General features: G+C 36.8%; 1 protein-coding gene across 7 annotated transcripts in view; it reads right to left on the bottom strand.

The window, feature by feature from the left end:
* lama2 (laminin, alpha 2) overlaps nucleotides 1–23,893 on the bottom strand; it is a 177,842-nt gene that overhangs the window by 19,594 nt on the left and 134,355 nt on the right. For 4 of the 7 annotated variants that reach the window (XM_075459601.1, XM_075459599.1, XM_075459604.1 and 1 more), the window contains 19 exons: nucleotides 20,422–20,584; nucleotides 17,347–17,425; nucleotides 17,123–17,254; nucleotides 15,597–15,713; nucleotides 15,197–15,360; nucleotides 14,511–14,649; nucleotides 13,572–13,674; nucleotides 11,692–11,808; nucleotides 10,142–10,324; nucleotides 8,922–9,076; nucleotides 7,909–8,052; nucleotides 3,695–3,828; nucleotides 2,632–2,791; nucleotides 2,420–2,544; nucleotides 1,957–2,119; nucleotides 1,460–1,604; nucleotides 1,194–1,332; nucleotides 967–978; nucleotides 137–257 (listed from right to left, as the gene is read on the bottom strand). In XM_075459601.1, coding sequence (XP_075315716.1) covers nucleotides 137–257; nucleotides 967–978; nucleotides 1,194–1,332; nucleotides 1,460–1,604; nucleotides 1,957–2,119; nucleotides 2,420–2,544; nucleotides 2,632–2,791; nucleotides 3,695–3,828; nucleotides 7,909–8,052; nucleotides 8,922–9,076; nucleotides 10,142–10,324; nucleotides 11,692–11,808; nucleotides 13,572–13,674; nucleotides 14,511–14,649; nucleotides 15,197–15,360; nucleotides 15,597–15,713; nucleotides 17,123–17,254; nucleotides 17,347–17,425; nucleotides 20,422–20,584 — 2,495 coding nt within the window. The remainder of the gene's footprint in view (nucleotides 1–136; nucleotides 258–966; nucleotides 979–1,193; nucleotides 1,333–1,459; nucleotides 1,605–1,956; nucleotides 2,120–2,419; nucleotides 2,545–2,631; nucleotides 2,792–3,694; nucleotides 3,829–7,908; nucleotides 8,053–8,921; nucleotides 9,077–10,141; nucleotides 10,325–11,691; nucleotides 11,809–13,571; nucleotides 13,675–14,510; nucleotides 14,650–15,196; nucleotides 15,361–15,596; nucleotides 15,714–17,122; nucleotides 17,255–17,346; nucleotides 17,426–20,421; nucleotides 20,585–23,893) is intronic. The other 3 variants (XM_075459605.1, XM_075459603.1, XM_075459600.1) reach the window with 1 other exon arrangement.

Raw genomic sequence — 23,893 nt, forward strand, 5'->3', positions numbered from 1 at the left:
TTACTCAAACGGTTCAGAAAATAATATTGATTAAAAAAATACAAAGAGGCACACCTCTGTAAAGCCATCCATGCATCTTTGTGGTTTAATCGTACTATAAAATTCAGAGTCCGAGACTAAATGGACACACCCTTACCTCTACATTACATCCTTTAATAACCCCTGTATAATCTGAGCTGCTGAGGAGATTATATGGAGTTCTGGAGACTTCTATCTCTCGTAGACAGCCTGCATATCTCTTCAGTGTCACCTCTGACCTGTAAAGAAAATACAATGATTTTAATTAAGATATTCATTGCTGAAACATTTCAAACTCAATAGACTTTCTGATCTCTTAGCAGTGAAGCTTCATAAGAAAACTGCTGGATTCATCATGTTTCCAGGAGGAGAGTGAAGTCTGGACATAAACAAGAGCAATCTGAATATGCTGTTCATCCATATTAATGAAGTAAGAGCCTTTTTTTCTTCTTTAAGAATAACTTATTTTAATTTGTGGTAGTAGATATTGTCCAGGTTAGTAAACAAGAGTGGAAAAACTAAAAGATTATCCACTTTTAGAAAATCTTTGGCCGTTAGCAGCATAATAAAACCATTTTAAAGGTTTTCAGTAAGCTAAGGCTTTATGTTGTAGCCTCTGCAAACCTTACTTCCCAGGCTCCAAAAAATTAGCGAGAGAAGGTTTAATTATGGCATTACTGTGTGTGTAAAACAGAGCCATAGATATACAACAAAATGTTTCTGAATAAACATCAAATTCAGATGAATGAAGTGACAAAGTGATTTTCAGCTGCCATGTGACAGAGCAAAAGCCTCCTTGTGCAAGCCAAGTAAAAGCAAAAATATTCACTTTGGGCTGTGGAGCATTATCAGCATGGCTAGCATCATGCAGTGATAAATTTTAAGAATATTTTTGAAAAAAAAAAAAAATCACATGTTTAAGATCCATTTATTCTTTTATTTATTTACCTGGCTGCCATGCTGTTAAGACAAAACATAATATCAAAGCATTAACACACTTCACAAACATCTTCAATGGATGACTTCTGACTACTTCACAAAATGATCATTACATCCAATTCAAATGCAGTCACCTTTAGAATGATTAAAGATCCTCTCTACATTTTGACCGAAAACACTATATCAGACATACAGAGTCCAAGTTTCCAATGCTTATCTTGATCTGTTTTATGTACCTGTAGTTTCCAATCGTTGGCAGCCCACCAAAATAGATTTTTTGGTCCTCCCTGAGGTTCAGACCAGTGGCTGAACCTTGAGATGTGGCAACAATATTTTCTTCAGCATTGCTGTCGATGTCCACAACAGTCACGGTAGCTTTGTAAAGACATGAAGCAAAAGAGCATGTAGATGAAAATGTGTCCTCTCCTCTTTTTATTTCTGCGTTCATTCACAAGACAAACTATATAGACCATAGTTGTATTGCTTTCTTTGTTGTATGTACCTTGCTTCTTGTTCCTTGACATGGTGAGGGCTTTCCACCGTCCATCATTGTGGCGGCTAGCTGATATGGTACTGCCAGCTCCCGATCCAAGGTCAAAGCTTACCTTCACTTTCCCTTCGGACAGCTCCAGGGACATGAAGTCCTTCTGTGAAGAGCAACAGTAAGAAAGAACATATCATGAGGTGCCGACGTTTCAATTCCAGTGACAGTGCAACTGTACAAGAAAATGTTAAGGGTCTCATTACCTTATATTAAGGTAACCTACATTTTAAAATTAAAGCTTTGCATTACAATAATGTACTCTGGACACTAATTATCACTTTGTGTAGTTAGTATAAAAAAATGAACAGAATCAGTATCAATTTGAGTAAGATCAGTATCTGAGCATTACAGTGCAACGAATGTCCAGCACAAAATTCCTCCATACCATCAGTCCTGATCTGTACAGTAGTGATCATCATTGGTTTGAAAAATATTTATGTCTGTGGCACACATACCATGTCCTTAGTAGCCAGATACATGAGCAAAGCATCAGAGGAGAAAGTGCGGAACTTGAACGTGATGGTGGAAACATTTGGGTTCCATCTGGTAGGTCTTCCAACTGCAGCATAACCGTCACCATCCATCTGAACTGTGCCCTCACCCTCTGTACGCTGAGGACTACAAGAGCACAAACAGATAATCAATTTTACTATTGATGTGCTTCCCATCCAATTTCCAAAGTAGTTCGAGAGGTCACAAATGCTAGTAAACAAAGGTGAGAAAGAAGAAATACAGAGCTATTTCTTTTATTCCAATATGGCCAAAAAAATACAGTAATCACAAAACTAATTGTGTACGAAATACAGTTTAACATGATATTCAGAACCAACAAGGGGAACCTAATAACACTTAATTATAATATGTAAATGGCAACAAACAAAAACGAATGGAAAATAAGAGGACTTTGTATTGATATACCTGACCACGCAGCCCTTACAGTCTCCCTGTCTTTCTCTGTAATTCCACAGTCCAATAGGTTTACCATCCAAGAAAGTCTCTCCCATGCAGCCTGTGAATGTTGATGTTCTTACTGCTTCTGCTTTCTAAAAGACAAATAAAACTATGAAGGGAAAACAGAAAAAAAAAAAGAAAAATCAGACATGTTCCTAAAGTTTTTGACAGACGAATACCTTGATGGTGCCGAATATTCCTCCTACAAACAGGTAGGCGTTCTGGTCAACATCCAAGATGGTGAAAGCTGTTGGTGAGTCGGCACTAGCCGGCATTGGCATCATGCCAGCCTTTGGGCCTTCTAAAGGATATACTGATATGGTGCCATTCAGACCATTGCTGCAGGTGGAGAAAAGGGGAAAGAGTGAAGGGGTGTGATGGTTGATGCCATTTGCCATTCTGTACTTCCTGGAGGACGGTTACTATGACTGAAGACATTAGAGTCACTTGGAATCTGAATTTTATGAACTCTTGGTGCTAAAGATGAATGATAGAAACACAGTGTGGAACCAGTGCGTTGCTGCAGAGCCTCAGAGCTGTGCAGTGAAATTAACCATCGGTCTTGGCGTTTGATTCTAAGACAGAAAGAGCATTTCTGCGTTATGCAAGGAAACATTTCTAAGACTGATAGTCTTTGTGATCCCATCGGTAAACACCTTTGGGAAATCTTTAAGATGGAAAACGCATGGAGCAGGTGAGAAACCGACTTTGTGTTGGATGGTGTGTATACAACAACACTGCAGCTTATGCAGAGAAAAAAAAGGGTAACTGTATCTATGTAATGATGTGCCACAGGCTGACAAGGCTGCAAACCCCTACATTTCCCAAGTGCAACAACGTATTTTCCACTCTAGCATGAGTAAGACGATGCCCTGTGGTTGCTGGTGGTTTATCTTTGCTGTTACAATTGGGATTTGTTGGTTAAATAAGGTCAGAGTGAGGGAAAAGAGAAAATACAAGTTATTTTAAAAAATATGTGCCATCAACCAGTCAAAAATAAAAAAAACTTAACAAAAATAAGTTAAATATTCTTCATATTTTTGCCTTACTAAGTAGTACCTAATTTGTACAGCAACATGTGAAAGCTGATTACTTTTTATCATAACAGCATTATTCATATCAACTGACCTGCTGCCCATATGTACAATGCAAGATTTGACTAACTTTGTAATACAGCAAACAGTGGTGTTTTAAAAGTATATGTGCCAGTGGATCAAGCATTTCCATGCTCAAACGTCTTACCGAGAGGCTTCTATCCGATGCCAGTTCCCATCATGGATGGTGTGATGGGGATATTCGACTCTTCCCACACCTGAACCCACATCCCAGAGGAAATTCACTTTCCCCTTACGCATCTCCAAGGCCAGGAAATCAACCTGAGGAAGATCGAGGAAACATTCTCTATAAACTTTGAATAAACTTTTTTTTTTCGTGCAGAATGTAAGAAAAGAACACAGTTTCCCCCACATTATGATGCGCACAGCTTTTTAAAATTTTCCACACAACTGTACAATGACAGTCATAAAAGTCATTTTTCATTTCTGCAATTTGCTTTTACTATAATAAGATATTTAAAACAGTTTTGTCATGTCTCTCATCTAAACAGCATCACCATGTGACCCAATATTGTCCGACAACATTTCACATTTTTAGTTGGCTTTCAGTTGGGGTTGGCTGGGGTTAGCAAAAAAAAAATCCCAGTTAGGTTTAATTAAAAATTATGTTTATGGTTAAGGAATAAGAAATTAGAAAAGTTAGAAATTAAACATTTTTAGGCCTTTAATGTTGACTGGGCTGGAAACTAGCTACTATCCCTTTAAGGGATCCTGGCACCGACTGTGAAAATACAGCGATGCCATTAAGTAGGGGATGAAATGCCTGAGTTATGAGCAAATTATTTCAGGCAGGAATGTCTTCTATAAGAAGCAAGAACTCTTTGGTCTGAAGATTGCACATTGTAACATTTCATATGTTTTCACACAAAAGGCAATATAACACAATATAACAATACGAGGAAAGGGAAAACCTCAGTAAGTACAACGTAGGGACTTTAACAATGCAGCAACTTAAATGGGGCAAATATAGATCAAATGTAGGTAAATCAAAACAAGGGAACGCAAAAGCCTGCTTTTAATACAAACTTGCCTAAGATAAAGGTCTGCTACATTCTAGAGGTTCAAGTAAATAAAGGACTTGGACATTATTAGAGGGAATCTGGTTTTTCCCATATGTGATGGGCCAGATGGTTGGAATAATGCAGCAAATTGAATTAAATAAAAACTGACCAATTCATAAGTACATACACAGCATCTCAGGTAGATTTTCTTGGTGATATTTACATTAAATGAGTACTGAAAGAATTCAATTTTACACTGCCATAAAATGAGTGTAAAATTTATGGCCTTTACAGTTAAAAGAAATGAGAAAAGATAAATCAAGGGTGGCATTTCACAACTAATCCAAAGCTTTGTGAAGATGGTACCAGGCAAAGTAACCACACCTTCCAGTCTGACATTAATGTGCAGTGTAAATGTCTCTCTTGTTATCTTTTCCCAGATATAAAAGGTCAGATGTAGGTACCAAGTCAGCCAAGTTATGCAAGCTGATCACCAGACCACACAAATCTCAGCAAGAGAGCATCAGATACACCTCTACCCAACGTGTATGCCCCAACTGTGAAAGAGAAGGTTTGGAACAAAAATCTGTAATGAAAAAACGAGTAGAGTCTATTTACATTGTTATTTTTTTTTTCTTACAAACAACTATGTATAATGAAACTTTGTTTTTTCTGCATTAAAGATTGTAGAACACAGGAGTTATGCAACAATGTTTCCAGAAAAGCAACATGATGTTTAAGAAGTGTCCAAATCTTTTAGTGCAGAAAACCAATTGGAGTATTCCTCATGAGGGAGTGATTGGTAAAGTGATTTCACACCCAGCTCTGGTCTGCTCTGAGGGTACAAACTGACGTTTTATACGTTTTCCTGTAAGTGGATTTCAGAGGATCTTGCTGTATTTTGATTAACAATCTTGTTACTTATGTATGAAAAAAAAGTGAATTTTTGAGCATGTGCTTTTTATGTGGATGCTGTCTCTGAAGTACATACACGGCATTTTTATTCAGATAGAATTATGCACAATTAGAGACCATCAATGAGTCACATTTGAAGACACAAATGACAGAGGCACACAGACACACAAGCACACAAACATGTCTCTTTCTGTTCTCTCCAGGGTGAAGGCGATTATTCATTAGCACAGATCACAGGGCAGCATCATTATTATTCAACTAGTATTACACACCACTAGTGAAACGTTAGACGTGTGCACTCGCACACACAGAATTATTATTCATACTGAATTGGAGTATCAGTTAGAGACGCACAAAAGTACACACTCATATGCATGCATGTTCAAGACTTCCCAGTCAGATGAAGCAAAGCAAAGATTTCTCAGGGGAAATCAGGCTAAAGCTGAGAGCAACATAAACTTGTTAATTGCAGCTCCTCTTTAACATATAAACATGCACACAAAAAAAACACACTGGGAATATCAATGGTGCCTTAAAACAGCAGTGTTCTAGGTCTGTAGGGGTGCTGGTGGGTATGTGTCAAGATGTATTAATTATTCTTATATTAGGCAGATCACTCTAGGAGCATGTGTAGGCTGTGTGTGTGTGTGTGCCAGTTTGAGTGTGTAGTGTAAGAGATGAGCGCTGGTGTTCCTCTCTATGCATGCAGATTTGCACTTAAATACAGGCCTTTAAAGTATGATAAATGTTTCACAATAATAAAAAAAAAAACACTTAATGTGCATTAAATAAGCTGCATAATGCATCAATGTCAAACAATACAAATGGAATACACAAAGTTGGACTGTTTTTCCTCCAGATCACTTCCTGTTTTCATGATTTAATGAGTGGCATGAAGGATCAGCGATTCATTTGTCCTAATTACCTTGAAAGAATGTGTTTTAAATTTTGGCTACCTATAAAATAATGAAAAACCTGTTTTGTGGATACAATTTAAAACACCATTTCAAAAAAGTTAGAAATTGGGGTTGTAACAAAAAAAGGAATTAAATGATTTGCAAATCTCATCATCCCAATGTTCTATTTGCAAAAGAACATACAAAACAAACTTTTAAAAGTGAGACATTTTACTTTTTTAATGATAAATATAAGTAAGTCTTGATTTTGATGGCAGCGACACATCTCAAAAAAGTTCTTACTGGGGTTCAAAAAGGAAAAAAGGCTGAAAAAGAAAGTGGTACTAAAAACAAACAGCTGAAGGAACATGTTGCAATCAATTCAAATTTTCAACAGGTCAATAACATGATTGGGTACCTGAGAGTCTCTCAGAGGTAAAGCTGGGCAGAGATTCAGCAGAAAATTGCATCAACAAATTGTGGAGCAATTTCAGAATATTGTTCCTCAATATAAAATTGTGAAGGCTTAGAATATTCCATCATCTACAGTACATCAAATCAAAAAATTTAGAGAATCTAGAGACATTTTGTGCAAGGGACCTGATCAAAACTCAATATCGGATGCTCGTGATCTTCAGGCCCTCGGGAGGCACTGCATTAAAAACAGGCATAATTCTATTATGGAAATCACTGTTTGAGCTCCTGAACACTTTCAAAAATCACTGTCTGTGAGCACATTTCACCCCTTTCACAAATATGGGTTAAAGCTCTATGTAAAGAGATATTACAGATCTGACATATGTGGGCATGATCCAGAAACACCACAGTCATTTCTGGGCCAAAGTTCATTCAAAATGGACTGGGGCAAAGTAAAAAAATGTTATGTGGTCAGATTAATCAAAACTCATGATTGTTTTTGAAAATCTTGGGCATCTCGTCCTTTGGACCAAAGCGGGGAGGGTCTGCAAAGATTGGCATACAGTGTTCAGTTCAAAAGTCTCCATCTCTAATGGCATGGGAGTTTTAGAGCAACACATTCTCCCATTATCTTGTGAATTTCTGCAAGACAATGATTAATGACATGCTGCATCTATAACAGCAGTATGGCTTTGGAGTAAAAGGGTCTGAGTGCCTGACTGGCCTGGTCCAGACCTTTCACCAACTGGAAAAATTTGGACCCAGGACTGTTGAGCCGCTAGAATCCTATATAAGACAAGCATAGAACAACGTTTGACTCGCAAAGGTCCGGCTGCTGGTCTCCTCAGTTTACAGATATTTACAGACTGTTGTTAAATAAGAGGAGATGCTACACAGTTGTAAATGGCCCTGTCTTAACTTTTTTTTAAATGTTGCCGGCAACAAATTCAAGATAATACATTTGATGAAATTGGAAAATGTTGCATTTTCAGCATTTAATGTTTCCTATGATCTTCTGTGAATGCAATATGTTTTTTTGAGATCTGCAAACACTGCATTCTGTTTTTGTTTATATTTTACAGTGTCACAAATTTTGCAGAACACATACTTACATATTTGGCAGATCCCAGATAGAAGAGGAGGTTATCAGGTGTGGTGGTTTTAACATGAAGGATGATGGTATTGTACCTTCCTTTTCTGATTTCAGGGCGGTAACTGCGGAGACAATCACCACCTGATGACACAGATACTTTAATCTGGAAACAAAAAGATAAATAACAGTTAGCAACATTTTTGCATCAAGATTATTTCATTATAGGTTTTATATTGTATTTCAGGTTGCATTTATCTAACCTTCCATTTCTAGTTTGCCACTGAAAAACAAATGCAGCAAGACAAATTGGTTTGGAAGTTCTCATTTATTTTGAGTGTAATCATTGGGGCAAGACCATAAACTACAGCTGCCAAATCTATTGGTTTGTGTTAACATTATGGACACTCAAGTTCAGGATTAAGTCATTGCTATCTTGCTCCTTTTGGAGCCAGAAGTGAGCAACAAGAAGATGAAGCTGCTTAGTGATACTTGAGAGCTGATTGGGCCAAAGTGCATATATTTGGGGGTGAATAGCCATTAAATGAAGACATTATTTTCAGAGGGACCACCAGTACACTGAACAGAAAGAGTAAATGTAGCGATCAAGATCAAAATGACTTGTGGAGTCACCTGAGGCATCACTAGGAAAGGAGAGGTGAAATCATGTTTAAACAGGGGGGCTACATGTATCGTTTCAGTGTGAATGAGACATGAACTCTCTGAATCATCTGCTTCCTAAGCTGCTTACTGCGTTAAAAAAAAGTATTGCAAAGATAGTGTGAAGTTAGTCTTGTGTCTGTTATTAAACAATGTTACTTATACTGATCTAATAATATCTCAGTAGGAAGAGCATGAAATCATCTGCTTAAAAAAATTAAACAAAACTATTACAGAAAGTACAGCACAAATGATGAATTAAAAATATAAACAAGTAAAAACAATGTAAGACAACTTTTGAAATAAATCAAATTAAACTACTGCACAACTGTGTCAGATGCATACTGATGTATAGTTAGCATTTTGACATCTTACTGAATTAGCTTGCTTCCTGGCCTGGTTGATCAGTTCCTTGATTTGTGAGATGTTGCGCCTCAAATTGTCCTGCAGCTTTTTGATTGGCTGCAGCTTCTCCAACAGTCTGTCAGCTTCATCCTCTAAATCCTTCACCTTAGCGCCTGCAGCGTGGACTGAGGGAAGACAGAGAGAGAGATCAAGTACAATAAGTATACCCAAGAGTACGGTTCTTATTTTCATAAAGCAATAAAATATATTAATGCTGGGAGAAAGTGGAAAACTTGCAGGAGAGGACATCACTGAAGGAAAAGAAATACAGAGAAAGAGTGAGAGAAATGGTAAAAATGGAAAAGCTGGCGAGAGCCAAACAATTAGTGTAGCTTAGAGTAAAGATAATCACTTTAATTTCATATAACGTATACCGAAAAAGTCAGAAACTGAAAAAGTACAAAGAAGAGACAGAGAAACTAGAAGATAAATTTTAAAACAGACCGTTCTATGTCTTGCAAAGTGCAGAGCTCTCATGCTAAGGCATTATTAGAAGCAGCTATTGCTGACTGTATAGCTATTAACGGTAAAATTAGTGCATGGTGCACCAATACCTTTGCTACAAAAATATGTTCACAATGACATAGATGGTATTAATTAAGACCAAAGCACCATTTTAACAAAGTGATGTTGATGATTCGAAAATGGGATTTAAAAAGTATTTTCTTTTTCTTTTTACAAGCAAAATGATCTGCTATGCCACAGAGTTAACATTGCAATATCAACGTGGTATTGGTGCACCACCTAAAGTGATGAATGCTTATAATAAGATAAATGAAATATACATACTGATTGCTGTGGAGATTGAAAAAATGAGAAAGAGAGACAGAGAAAAATGTTACAAATCAGTTGAGTTCACCATCCTATGTGGCACTGAAACAATACAGTAATTTCACATCTACCAAGAGTCAGAAGCAATTAGAAATCAAGTGAACAATAATGTTTAGACTTAAATTCAATATCAAATTTAGTCACAAAAAGTAGTAAACACTAGTTAATAAGGTGGTCATAAAAAAAAAAGGTTTTTATATGTAATTAATAATATTTTATTGTAAGTACTTATTTACCGAGTTGAAAAGGAAGCCTGTATACATTCTAAATGAGTCATGAAAAAAATATGACGAGATGGTCCTGCTACGTTTACTTAATATTACCGGATAAAGCAACCAACCAATAGTAAAGCACTTTACTGTTTTTCTCTGGGTCCTGGATCATCTGATTAGCTGCATTGACCGTGTCCTCCAGCTCGCTGTAGTTGCGCTGCAGGCCTCCGAGGCGCAGGTTCAAATCTCCAAGGCGCTCCAGCACATCTATGGCTGTGGCGTTGGCATCAGCTGCTACAGCCTTGGTAGCTGCAAGCCTAGCAGCTGTATCTGTTAGATAATGTGACAAGAAAATATCCACATCAACATGATTGTTGGTAGCACTTATGTTGATGAATTCTTATGCAAGAATTGATTAGTATTACACTACTGTACCACCTTTAAGCTGAACTGTTAGTAAATTCAAAATGACTTTTTATTTTCATTATTTTATCATTTTCTATCAATTTAGTATTGCCATTTGCTTGGTCACAGTAGGATTTTAAAACAAAAAGAAGAAGCAGCTTCCAGCTTGAATTTTAAGCCAGAAAGCCACCTAGATTCAAGAGTATGTTCTGACCTTATTTAAATTAACTTTGTAGTGGCAAAAATCACTCGGTTCTTACAGCACACCAGTTTTAAATATTTTTAACTCTAAACTGCAGCAGTTGTATGTTTGATTTCAGGGAATAAAGAAAACAAATGGATGCATGTGACTAAATTTGACCATGTTTTGATAATATCACAGGAACTGAATGAAACTGTCTAAATATCTCATCATAAACAAGAAACTTTTTTTGATACCAACTGTTCATCTGGTGGCAAGTCTGCACAATGCTCATTTCACCAGTCAATACTCAAACCGTAAAGTCACCACAAATTTGTAGTCCAGCACTAACTAAGACGGCATAATGAATTTTGACCAAAATGGCTTAAAGCTTTGATTGTCATGTTAATTCCCAAATCAAATATATAATTTCCCCTCCAAGCAAATAAGCATTACCACAAAACAGCTTGTGAAAATGAGTAATCCCACATTATTCAAAATGCACAAGTATTAATCACATATTAGTTACTCTTAGAGAGCAAGATTTACTTATAGAGTGAGTGCTGTCCTTTAATCTCAGCCGCACTGATTCAGACAGTGGCACATGACAGTGTGATAGGTTTGAAATTTAAAATAGCACTAGCAGGATGTCAAAAATATCAAATGTCTGTTTTAAGATTACCGTCTGAAATAACTCAATTGAGTGCCAGTTGTCACAAATGTATGACAAGCTTAGCAGGTAACATCTGTGAAACAACTTAACCACTTGGAACCACAACCTGCATGCTAACAAAGTTCAATATCAGATTCCCATTGTGATTCATTTTCACGTTTACTGTAGGTGTTGTCTGCCATGAAGGGTCCCCATTAAAAAAAAAAAAAAAACATTTTATTACTTCAAACTGACCCACTGGGATTTAAACTCAAATGTAAAGTGTTTTGTTATAGGTATGCATCACGTTGGTCCAGTACTTTCATCATCACCGCAAAGCAACTGACCTTTATCCGTAAAATTGTATTGATCTGCTCTCTTATCTCTTTTCCAAGTGTGCAGGTGTGACCACTGCTATGCTCACACACAAACACACACAGTGTAGCTGTGCAGTCATACCGTTGGGAATGGCGTTGAGCGTTTCCATGGTTCCATTAACAGCTTTGAAAAGATCTTTGGTTTTGTCTCTTGCCGTTTTAACTCTGCCCTTCAGCCCGGCAACACTGTCCGCATTTTCTACACAGACAGAAACAAACACAAAGTAGATGATGATGATGGTTTGATTTGGTGCCAAGCTCTGAACTAATAAAGTCCCCCCCTTCACCTGCCCGATGGGAAAAAGGGATTGACAGCAAAGTATACAGAGGCGGATGACAGAGATAAGCTGCTTCAAAGATAGAGAAGACTCAAAAAAGGTTCCCTGCATGCCAATTTACCAAGCCCTCCCACTTCATCTCATGGATCTACTTAAAACAATCCATATGAAAAGTTCTATTAAACTCAATGGAGGTTTCAAAATACTCAAGGTTAATTCAAATACTTTTAGTTATGACTTAAATATCATAGGTTTTGAAATTCTTTTGCATTGCTGTAAAACACTGAAAGCAAAAACAGAAACCCCCTTTATCTTCTATGACAACACCCGCACCAGCATCATGTGCTGATGCTCTATGACGTGCCGCTCTGTGACAGTTCTCACTAATGTACTATTCTAGCTTTGGAGGCGGTGAAATTTTTTTTAATCCTCATTCACTCCCTGCATGCGTCCTGTGGCAGTCCTGCCACGTAGTCACGTGTGTGCAAAACACGAGGAAAGACTGCTTGTTGAAAACCAAAAATATCCAGTTACACATGAAACATAGTCAATCCCTCAGTTTTCCTTAGATTAGGTTGACATCTTTATTGAAGCTCCACAAAATTCTTGGCATGATTTGCACCTAAAATGCTGAATGTTTTACAATATGTCTGTGTTGATCAGGAATGTCCACATCCGGTCCTCGAGGGCCGCTGTCCTGCAGGTTTTAGATGTTTCCCTGCTTCGACACAACTGATTCAGATCAATGCATCATTAGCAGTCTTATGCAGAACTTCACAATCTTATGATGAAATCCATTTCATCTGAATCAGGTGTGTTGAAGCAGGGCAACATCTAAAACCTGCAGGACAGCGGCCCTCGAGAACCGACTTTGGACATCTCTGGTGTAGATGCTCAGTGAAATTTGAAATATGTAGTATTATATATGGTTGTATATAAAAGTAATTTAATTATATAAGAAAAACTTACTGTTAACATACTCCTCTATTAAAAAAATGTACTTTAACAGTATGTTCATTTCATTTTTAAGTGTTAAATGATATACAGTACCAGTCGCACCTACCCACTAATTTCTAATGAGGTGTGTGGAAACTTGGAAAACTCTGGAAACTATTACAGTATAGGGTGACCACTCCCTACAGTGATTATTATTGAGGCAGCTGCATCGTGAGAGTTGCAAATTTAAACTCTTGAGCTGTTTGCAATCAAGTGTTTTCAGTATTTTTCCACTTCATGTATCATACTAGGCTTGACCTCAATTACATACATACAGTAGAATGATCACCTTTTTGACAAGCTAAACAAAAACAGGTGTAGGAGGTACAGTTGTCAGAGAAAGCATCACGCTGAGAAAACCTTGAAGTGTAGTTCAAATGACATAAAAGTAAACCAATAAATGCAAAATTACAGGTAGTGAAAGCTTTGATGAATTAGCAATTTAAAACTTTTATTCAGTTTAAAACCGATAGACCAGATAACTTGCAGATATGCTGGAACTACAGTAATAACATAGTAGCAACATATTTGTTTGTGGTTATTTAATTTAGCTGTTCTGAAACATTTACAGCCAAACAGTTGTATGTGAATATTTTATAGTGTTTTGTGGGATTTTCAGATGAATATTGTGTATCCAGCATATAGTAAACACACACACACACACACACACACACACACATCAGAGTACCTTTGACATCATTTTGAAGTTGTTTGGCCTTGCTCAGCAGTATCTGACTCTTCTGAAGGGCACTTTCAGCTGCCTCCTTTACTGGAACCTCTGGACCTAAAGCCTACCTCAGGACAAAGCAGTGACATTTCTGTGATTAAGCATGCCTTCAGTAAGATGCTTCCAGAAAATTCCTGAACTCGCATAAGAAAAAGAAAAGTCTGCTTTGTGATTCAAAAAAGGTATAGTGGTCTGCATACAGTACTACCTTTACATAAGATCAAAGCATCACTGCTTTCCATTGTTAAATGATTCGGTACGAATGGGATTGAGCTGACTTTATTCCTCACACCTTCAACCTCTTGATTCTTTTTTTCATCCTTTCCTTGCAACTTTAGTGCTACAATTCTTATTTTTAAAACTATATACAAAGAGCAAAGAAGATTATTCTTAAATTAAATAAATTAAGCCAGATTAAACTGAATTATTGATTAAACTGTAAAAAGGAATGATTAAAGTTGTACATCAAAAAATTAAATGGAGTAAAGCAAAATAAACTAACAATAAACAAAAACAGTACATCAAACGAGTATACAAGGAAGAAAAAGGGGAGTTTTAGGTGTGGGTTGTGATGATACTGTAATGAAAGGCAGGGGAGGAAGAAGAGGGACAGAAAAGTGCTTTGATCTCTCAGCCATGACTAAAGGAGAGCACAAGCCTACATTACTGTTACTGCATACAAGGCACACACATTATCTTTTATGCTGAGAGTACACTTCTATGGTCTGGATAGCTGAAATACTTGCGCTTAGTACAGTGTGTATACAGTATTTGAATCTGAGGTGGATTACATACAGCATAAGGATACAGTAAGTACATTTCATCTTTTGGTAGTGTGTATTCGGTAAAAGAGCTCATTTTGAATATGTTCTAAAGATGTGTATGTTTTTGTACTCTTACCAGTGCCAGCGCCTCATTTGCCCTCTGTCTGGCTGCCTTTGCCTCTTTCTCCGCTTCGTCAACATTGGCTTTAATGTTACTATAGGCATTGAAGGCAGCTGTTGCATTGAAGGAGAGATTTTTGGCTTCAGCCAAAATACTGTTAGAAGAGAGAAGAGGGAAAATATTGTAAAATGACATACATTTCCACTTAAAGCCATTATTCTCATTTTGTTTAACAATTTCATTTTAAGTCTCTGGAGGCTGTAAATAAATTTAAAAAATGTCCATTTGTCAATATCAACTGTTGTCACCTGGAACATTAAGCTGACAGAATTTTTTTTTTTTTCACCCCAAACTTCTTTTCCATGAATCTTTGAGTCTAAAAATGTTGAAAGAAGAACACCTCAAACATGGTACAGAGACCAAAAGGTTGAGGTGATTTCTTAAGACCGCTAATGCCTTTCAGCTCTGTCACAAAAAACTTCAGGTAATCAACTTCTTTAAGACTCTAAAGAGAAAAAGAAACTATAACCAGCAGCTGTTGAATGTTAAACAATTATCTGAATGTAAGAACAATCGGAACAATTTCCTGTCACTCAATCACAATCAACCTAAAGTGACCACTTCAGCCTTACTTTGCATCCCAACCTACACCGTGAATGTAAATATACAGATTAGTGAAGATATATTCATGTTATATTTACCCATCTAAAATAGCTGCAGATTCATTCAGCTGTTTGGCATGTTCCTCTGCATCGAGCACACGATTAGCCAGTCCGCCGTCACCCAAGCCATCAGTGAGGCGACGGACTTTATTATCCAGCTGGTCATGAAGAGGACTGAGCTCTCTTCCCATTTCCTCCAGGTCCTAAGATAGAAAACAGAGGGTCTGAATGATTCATATTGTACTCGAGTATATATGGCTGCCATACTGTCATGTATGCAATATCCTTATTAATTATCTATTTCATGCCAACGTTATTCAAATTAAAGAAAAACAGAACAGAACAAGTCAAAACTGAGAAGAAAAAAAACCTGGCACTACGCAGAACACTAGATGGAGGATTTAAAAAGTTCCAGGGATTCAACAGACTATTTTAATACCTCTAGCTCCTTGTTGATGTTGTCAGAGAGTTGATTTGCCTCCTCAAGAAGATTCTCTCCCTCTCCAATGACCTTCTGAGCTTCCTGTTTCACCGCTCCAACTGCAGATTTCTTTCTCTGCATTGAAACAAACCAGGATCTGTAACTGTGACATTTTCTAGCATTTCAGTGCATGAAAAACGCCACCAGCAGAGCTTGTGTTGTAGTAACCTCAAATTCAAACAACAATCATACAGTAGTTTTAAACCAAATATACTAATAAATATTGCATGACAAAAAAAAAAAAAAACCTTTCTCACAACACCACAAATATTAAAGTATGAGGGTGTCTGTATGGATGTGAATATTCAATATAAACTGAAATTTTGTGAGCTGTTGTATAATGAAAGAGCAATCATTGGAGGATTTTTCCAATACAGACGAAATCTATCAACTTATTTATGGTACAAGGTGATTCTTATAAAAAAACAAAACAATAAAAGCACCTGAAGGACACACAATTAATAAGCAGACTAAAATTAACCTTCATTAATGGAAAGCTTTTCTTTATAAAGTAAAAGACAGCATGGTCAGGGCAAGAAAGAAAGACGAGGAGAATACTTACTCGAGGACATGCATCATAATTTTCCAGATAAAAGCTTGCTTTATTTCTGGTTGGGACAGATTCTGCCTCTAAGCTTTCCTTGCTTGATAAATCACGGGCTTAAATGGAAAATAAGATTAAGCGGTCTGAGATTTATAGAATGGGAGATTTAATCTATGAGATTAATAAGAAGTTGTACAATTTTGTAATTTCAAGGAATTATGTGTACAATTTGAAAATGCACCCCGTTATGCATTACTCATAGTAACAGCAGTAAAGTACAGTTAACATTATGGATCTGAGTTTGTTAAAGCAAATGCCTGAAGGCTGGAAAACGCTTGCCAATGTGACCATAAGCAATGGTGCAAAGGGGGTGTGACACAGCCATTTTCAATATTAATATATTCCAGTCAGTTCAGAAGGAATCAGCTCGTTTGACAAGCATGGCTGTTCCATCTGTCAGAAACACAGGAGAGAGTGTGCAATAAACTACATAAGATCGGGGACTGAGCTGAATGTGGATGGTGCTCAATGGACATGGAATGGAGCAACATTGTGACTGGGAGATGCTAAATTCATTTTTCACAATTTAACAGCAAATGTTCTGCTGCTGAATCAGTTAGCTGTGCAAAATACTGAGGTGCTGGGTGAAGTTAACTGGAGTTTTTCACAGAGGCAGAATTACTACACACCTCTGCTTTAACTCGCTGTAAGGTTATGCTTCTTAACCAATTACTATCTGCAAGTAACTTCTTGTTCAATACAAATTTACTTACTTGGAAGTTTCATCACAAAACTGAAGATGCATTGTTTTTCTAGTCAAATGTAAAAATAAGAGAAACCCAAAAGTGCCGATGAAAAACATGCTTGTTTTTTTTTTTCTATTTATTTATTTTCTTTTAGAAGTAAACCATTGTTTGTGTGTTTAAAACTTGCATTTTACCTCCAGAACTGTAAGGTTCGCTTGGTTTTGCTCAGCCAGTGATCCAGCCTGTCTAGTCTTTGTTTGGGCAGAATTCAGTAGATCTTGAGCCTCCTGGAGCTTCCCCTCATGGTCTGAGAGCTTCTCTTTAATCTTTGAAAGCCAACACAGAGGTATCAAGTTAATCTCAATCATTTAGGATAAAAAAAAAAAAAAAAAAAATACAAATAAGAGGTTATCATTACCTCTGCTTTCAGGTCTTCTGTGGCCTGATGGGGATCGCCAAACATTCGTTTAACTTTCTGATACAACTCTGCCGCAAGCCTGGAAGAATAGAATGGAGGATGGATTATTTACATGCACAGTGTTACTCATGTTTTAGCTGTACAGCGGTTTGAATTATTACATGTGCATACAAAACTTCATAAACGAGAAAAGAGCAACTCTGATGTGTGACAAGGGTCAAGACAAGAACAGCTCCATAGAACAACAGTTTCTTCTATTGATGCCTCAGGCTAAATTTGATTAAATTGTAGCATTGTAAAAATTTCAAATATCAAGCGAATGCACATTTGTGTTTGCCTGCGGGTGGGTCAACGGCTGAAGCAACACGTGTTAATGCACACTGCAGCATGGCATGCTATATTAATACAAGCAACAGATAACACAGGAATAAATCATTTCTCAGTAGTATGCCTTGGAACTAATCACAAGGCCTTTATGTCTCATGAAGACACCTCAAAGACAAAAGTTTTTATTAGAATATTCAACGTAATGCAACAAATACAGCATCATAAGCTGAAGCAACTATTCCGAGACTCTGCATTATCAAAATAATTTTCAACTGTGATTATGCTTTGTTGAAAAGACATTTCATTAATAATTCACAGCCTTGCGACTGTTTTCCCTCCAATTACAGTTCATACGAGAAATCTCATCCCTCCCTATAAGGACTCTGAGGCTGCCTGTGAATTCTAGGGTGGACTAGTAAAATGCAAAATAGCAGCACTGGGAAGCAGATTTACACATTTCAGGTGAGGAGTGTAGCAGAGAAAGAATAAGCCCTGTACTTTCTCTGCTGGATACTCCATCAGTTTGGGTTTGCGGGTGTTAAGACATAAAAAAACGTAGAGAAGGGAAAAAGATTCAAAGCTGTAAACATTTCGTATGTTTGATAATTTGTCAGGATGTTTAACAGTAAGAAAAAAAAAAAGCTGTTGAGCCATGTCCACAAAACAACAGCACTATTTTAATGAACTGATAGCCTCAAGTAGAGAGTGTGAGATAACTAATTTGAATTGCAATTCACCTAAGTACTGTTCATTCAAAAAAAGGATGGACATCCATTTACTTTTAAGTTTCAAGTATTCAATCAGACCATAGTATAGAAAGTTGAACTGCATGATAGACTTTAAACAAGACTCGACTGTTCAACACAAATCATAAAAACATTTGTTGTCTCTATGTTGTTTGTCAAAAAGTTATACAAAAAGATCCTTGCTAGCAACCTGCAATTATTAACGTGCCTTCAAGGGGTTCTAACATTTGGTCCACCTACTAAGTAATGCAGTTCTTAGCTCACTCCAAATATTCTCATTATGTTTTGCTTTGCTTTAACAGATACTTTAGTGTGCCTCCTCACTTTGGAAGCATTTAAAAAAAACCTTTAATAGCAAAATGTTTATTATTATGTCCCTTAATGACTCTTATTTTCTAACAGCATTAATTAGGACAACAAGGATCTAGTGTCCTCCAGTTAACATCACTTGGAGGACAATTTCACACAGTTTGGGGATACGTAGAAGCTAATGACTGGATATGATAACTTTAATTAACCCTTTGGGGAATAGCAAGAAAAACCTGATTAGAAATGAAGGAAAAGAAGGGGTTGTCTAATAACTACCCATCTGACTGTTCAAATATTATAAAAGACAGCAAGACAGTACAGTTTAGGAATAAAGCCTAAAATCTGCAATGGCATATTTACACATTGATAAAATATATGCAATATAAAAAAATATTCTAATTAGTATACGACTGCCAGCCTTAATTATTTAATTAAATCATCCTTTTAATTTTGCTTGTGTTCTTTTTTCTGCAGCACGGGTTAAAACCTCCCCTCAGGGTTAGGTCAGATAATCAACAGCCAGCAAACAGACAAGTCCTTCAATGACTGTGGCAATTTCCCTTTGTCCCCATTTCTCTCATTCCCTCTGCCCATCTGTCAGCTGTTCTCTCCCTCTGTTTTTCCATCTCTCTACACGTTCTTTGTATCCTCATGTCTCTGTTTCTGCCCTTACGGTGGTACTTTTAATTAACTCATCGACCTCGTCAACATTTACTGCTGAAAGAGACAGAAAGAGGTATGAGGAGAATAGATTGCTAACTCTGTTGAACGCCTTGAGAGAACCTAATGAGAGCAACAGTGTGAGAAACACTTTGCTTTAACATCAACAAAGTCGTGGCTTTAGGACATGCAGCTATTAGATGTCTGCTCAGTGTTTACGCCTCATGTCTCCAGTGTCAACAAAAAGAAAGAAATCAGATAAAAGAAAAAAACATTCAAAGAAACAAGCGAACCATTTTGCAGCCACTTCTGAGTGCTGTGCCGTTTTACATAAGAGTGCAAGAGGTTCCAACTGAAACTACTGTCTGATTTGTGAAAAAATGACTGAACATCAAGTCTGCAATTATTTGTATGTTACATTAACAAAAAGAAACACAATGCATACTTCAGAATTATTGATTTAATCTGCTTCCAAAGGTAGCTTCATGAGTGTCCTGAATAATTTAGATTATGGAAAAACTGCAAAACCAATGCAAACAACTGGTGTGCTGGAATATTTATGGGATTAATTACTTATCAAATATGTGACTATTTAAGAGGGACCTATTGAAAACTTTTTTTTTCTCTTTGTTGTTAGGTTTATATTAAAATGGATATAAGAAAATATTCCACACTAAAACAAGCAAGACTCCTTCTAGTAGGTGGCAGGAAATGGGAGACACACAAGGTGAAAGCAGTAAAAAATAAAAAAATAAATAAATAAATAAGAAACAGCTACAAACAAAAATAAACAAAAGCACAAAAAAGAGATTAAATGTTAATGCAAAGTACAATAATAACAATACTCAGTTAACCCCTTGCTATTCTTTGGTCTATTCATTAAGAAACCATCAGCTGGCTTTATTCACATTTATTTAAAACAAAGAATGTTTTTGCTACTTTTCTCAAAATCAGTGTTTTTGTTGTGTGTGGGAGAGAGAGCTACATGACCTCTGTTGTGTGTGTGTTTGTGTGCAGTTGTGTGTTTCCATACTCCTCCTCCTCCTCAGCAGTGATTTTCTTCCCTCCAAGCTGTCGTTTTCTCATCTCAGCTAGCATGGCCTGGATGTCCTCCTTCATCTCACTCAGGCTTTTGTCTGGAGTTCCATCTTTCCGCGAGAGGGTCTGGTTCAGCTCTGCAGCCTTGGATTGGAGGTCTGGAAGCAAAGACACACAGAAAGACTGCTGTGAGAATACTGCAGATGGACAGATTCAGTTCATGTAGTTGCAGTCGTACAAGCACTAAAAAATATTATATTTCACTTTTGCTTTTATTGCCTCTGAGACAAAGTGACACTTAAGTTTATTTGAACAAGGAAACCTTAGGAAATGTATATATAGCTTAAAATGCCTTCAGATGTGTGTTATTTAGCTTTTGTACTGATAGTTTTTATTGACTTTTCTTTTGCAATTGGGAGAGGTGGATGTCAAAACAAGCAGAAATGTTAACTATCATGTTAGCAAACTGTTACATAAACAACTGTTTCCCTTTTTTTCCTTTTGGTTTTAGCTTCATTTTCGTTTTTAATGTATCTTTAGAAAAAAAAAGTTTAATTACTAATTTTATCTGGTTGAAAACAACTAAAACAGGCAGTTTAGAGCTGAAAATAAAGGTCTTAAAGGCACAGCATATAAGACTTAGTGACGTCGAATTGTAAAGTTGAAGATGACAACCACCTGAATAACCTCTGCCTCACCCTCCTTTCTCAGTGAGAGCAAGAAACTACAGAGGTAGGTAAACAAATGATGAGCCCACTCCGTTCTTCACTCTACAACAGAAACATGGTTTTGTGGTTTGGTGGACTCTGAGGACGAGGATTTATTGATACAAATGGCTCACCTGATGAAACCATAATTCTTATTCTTACATGAATTCCACACCAATGAAAGGATATATGGACTCTATATTGCATTTCTACCAACAGATCATCATTTATTTAAAAAAACGGAGCCTCAACTCTGTGTAAGTTTGTCATCATAATTAGGAAACTGTTATAGTGTTAGCTGCTAATATAACTAGGCAATAGCAATGGAGACAGCTCCAATCGAATTACGTCATTATGCTTGCAAATCTCTGATATTACAAATAGGATGATGTTTAGAAATAATTCAAATATTAAGCTGAAGACATATTTCAGTAGAAGCCAAAATAGCAAACAGATCAAATAACCAACTGACCAACAAATAAAGAAACTCAGATACTCAAATGCAGGTAATACATTATTTAGATAAACAGAGAAAACATTTGTGCTCAGTGACTAAAAATGACATCATCTACCAAACAGATGTTTACAACATTGAGTAAAAGCATTGCTACTGAATTCAGAAATCCTTTATATACATATAGAAACATAAAGCACAGTATGTCTATTCTTCATAAGAATGTACAACCAGCAAACAGATAAAAAAAAAAAATCGGACTAAATCATGGCATTTGAGCTTCGCTCATTTGAACACACACTCAAGAGTTACCCACACAAACACAGTTGATCCGTTTTAACATCATTCAAGGCCAGTGGTTTTGGCAGCTGCATGTTTGCCCTGCTTTTATCAAATTAAAGGCAGTGAAATCTCAAACTAATCAATGATGAAACTACACTAAAACACTCCAAGGCTCACTTGAATAATACTCAAACTGCTGGAACTTAATGAGGAGTGTTTGTGTGTATTCGTATGTGCAGGAGCAAACCATCGGAGGGGAAAGTGTGTACACACATTTCCATAATGTGTGTGTTTGAATGTAGTAAGCTGTATGTGTGTGATCTGTCTGCAGTGATGTTGCATTTCTTTCTCATTTGAAACGCAAACTTGATATGATTAAAGCAAGTTGAAATCTCAATAGCTTATGTGTGAATCTTTATAGGGGTGCGTGTGTGTGGTTGTCTGCGCATGCACAGTTGTGGCAATGCAGCTTTTTCTCTCATGTGAAATGTAAACGTGAAGTGATTAGAGCAAGACGTAAGTAAAGTCATCATGCTAATGAACAGCTGTAACACAAGTGTGTATGTGTGTGCGCCTGTTGCATTTGGACAAGTGTGTGTGTAAGTGTATTAATCTATAAGTGTGTGTCACAGCCATATAATTACATAGTAGGATTTAAAAACCAATTAAACACTTAAAACGTGGATGGAATCATATTACGGTATCTAGTAAACATGAGAACAGAAACTCACGAAAGTGTGTACAGTATTTTCTTGCCTTGTTATGCATGCGTGTGTGTGTGTGTGTGTGTGTGTGTGTGAGTGCGCACAGTTGTATGACTTTGCACACTGACATCAGTGTTTGTGTATTTGGTGTGTATATATATGTGTGCTTGTGATAGCCACTAATTAAGTCTCTAATTGCTACTCTCAATCATCCAGTGAGCCACGGCACATTCTCTCTCCGTTCTTCTCTCAGAAACACACACACACACACACACACACAAAATAATCACACTGTGATTAGGCAGAGGGCCAGAGAGCTTGGAGCAACAACAACGAGAGGATAGTTTCATCACAGCCAGCCCAAATGTGTTGGTTTGGTGACTTTCTTTTCTTCCCAGAAGCCATAAAATATTCATAATAGTCATCAAAATAACAAATTATTTGAACCGCAGTTATATGTGGAGCATATTTGTGTTTTCAACATCAGTGTGGGGGGAAATAAGCTACTTCACAATCATACCTGCTTAGTCCAACTAGAAATCAGTTGGAAATGTCAAGATTGATTTAAAAGCCATAAACTCACGATCAACGGAGTTTACAGAGACATCACATATATAACGTCCACTAACAAACTCTTTTTTTTTTTAGTGTTGACACTTAATGGACCATTTATAAAATTTGTGAATATATAAAGACAATATTTCAAAACAAATGATTTAGGAAATAACATAATCTTAAAATTCACTGGCTTGCTTTTAGAATAATAAGTTTAATTTCATGCAACTGCAGATGTACAAAGCGTTATATTTTTCATTCTGACATCAAATTCTCTTGTCCAGTTAAAGAAGCTGTAGCATGTTTTTTTTTCCTCTCCATTCCTTCAACATTTTATATAGCAACATCCTCATGACAGGGTGTTCTCCCACAGAAGGAACTCCTCCTGAACTACAAGCGTCTTGTTGGCAGACCAGGCTCATCTTCTGTAACATATCTACATCTGCATGTAACTTAATTGTATAATGGCTGTCTAGTGGCTACTTTGTCTCACCTAAAAAAATGAATAAGTAACTTCCCTCACTTCAGAGACAAACAAGACTAGAGTGATTTACTTTGTCTGTATCACAATGTTTTAACTTCCAACCCACTGACCGCCTCTTTAAGCCAAGTTTATGGTTAGTGACACCAACCTCCCGTCTGCCAGAAATTACATTTCAATACGTGATGCTTGGTTCAGGTTTCAGCCAGAAGTGCATTTCCTGATTTTAATTGAACCTGTCAGCGAGTGGCACAATTAAAATAAAAACAGGAAGAGCTGGAGGG

Source organism: Odontesthes bonariensis, chromosome 24 (assembly GCF_027942865.1).
Source record: "Odontesthes bonariensis isolate fOdoBon6 chromosome 24, fOdoBon6.hap1, whole genome shotgun sequence".
Classification (NCBI taxonomy): Eukaryota; Metazoa; Chordata; class Actinopteri; order Atheriniformes; family Atherinopsidae; genus Odontesthes; species Odontesthes bonariensis.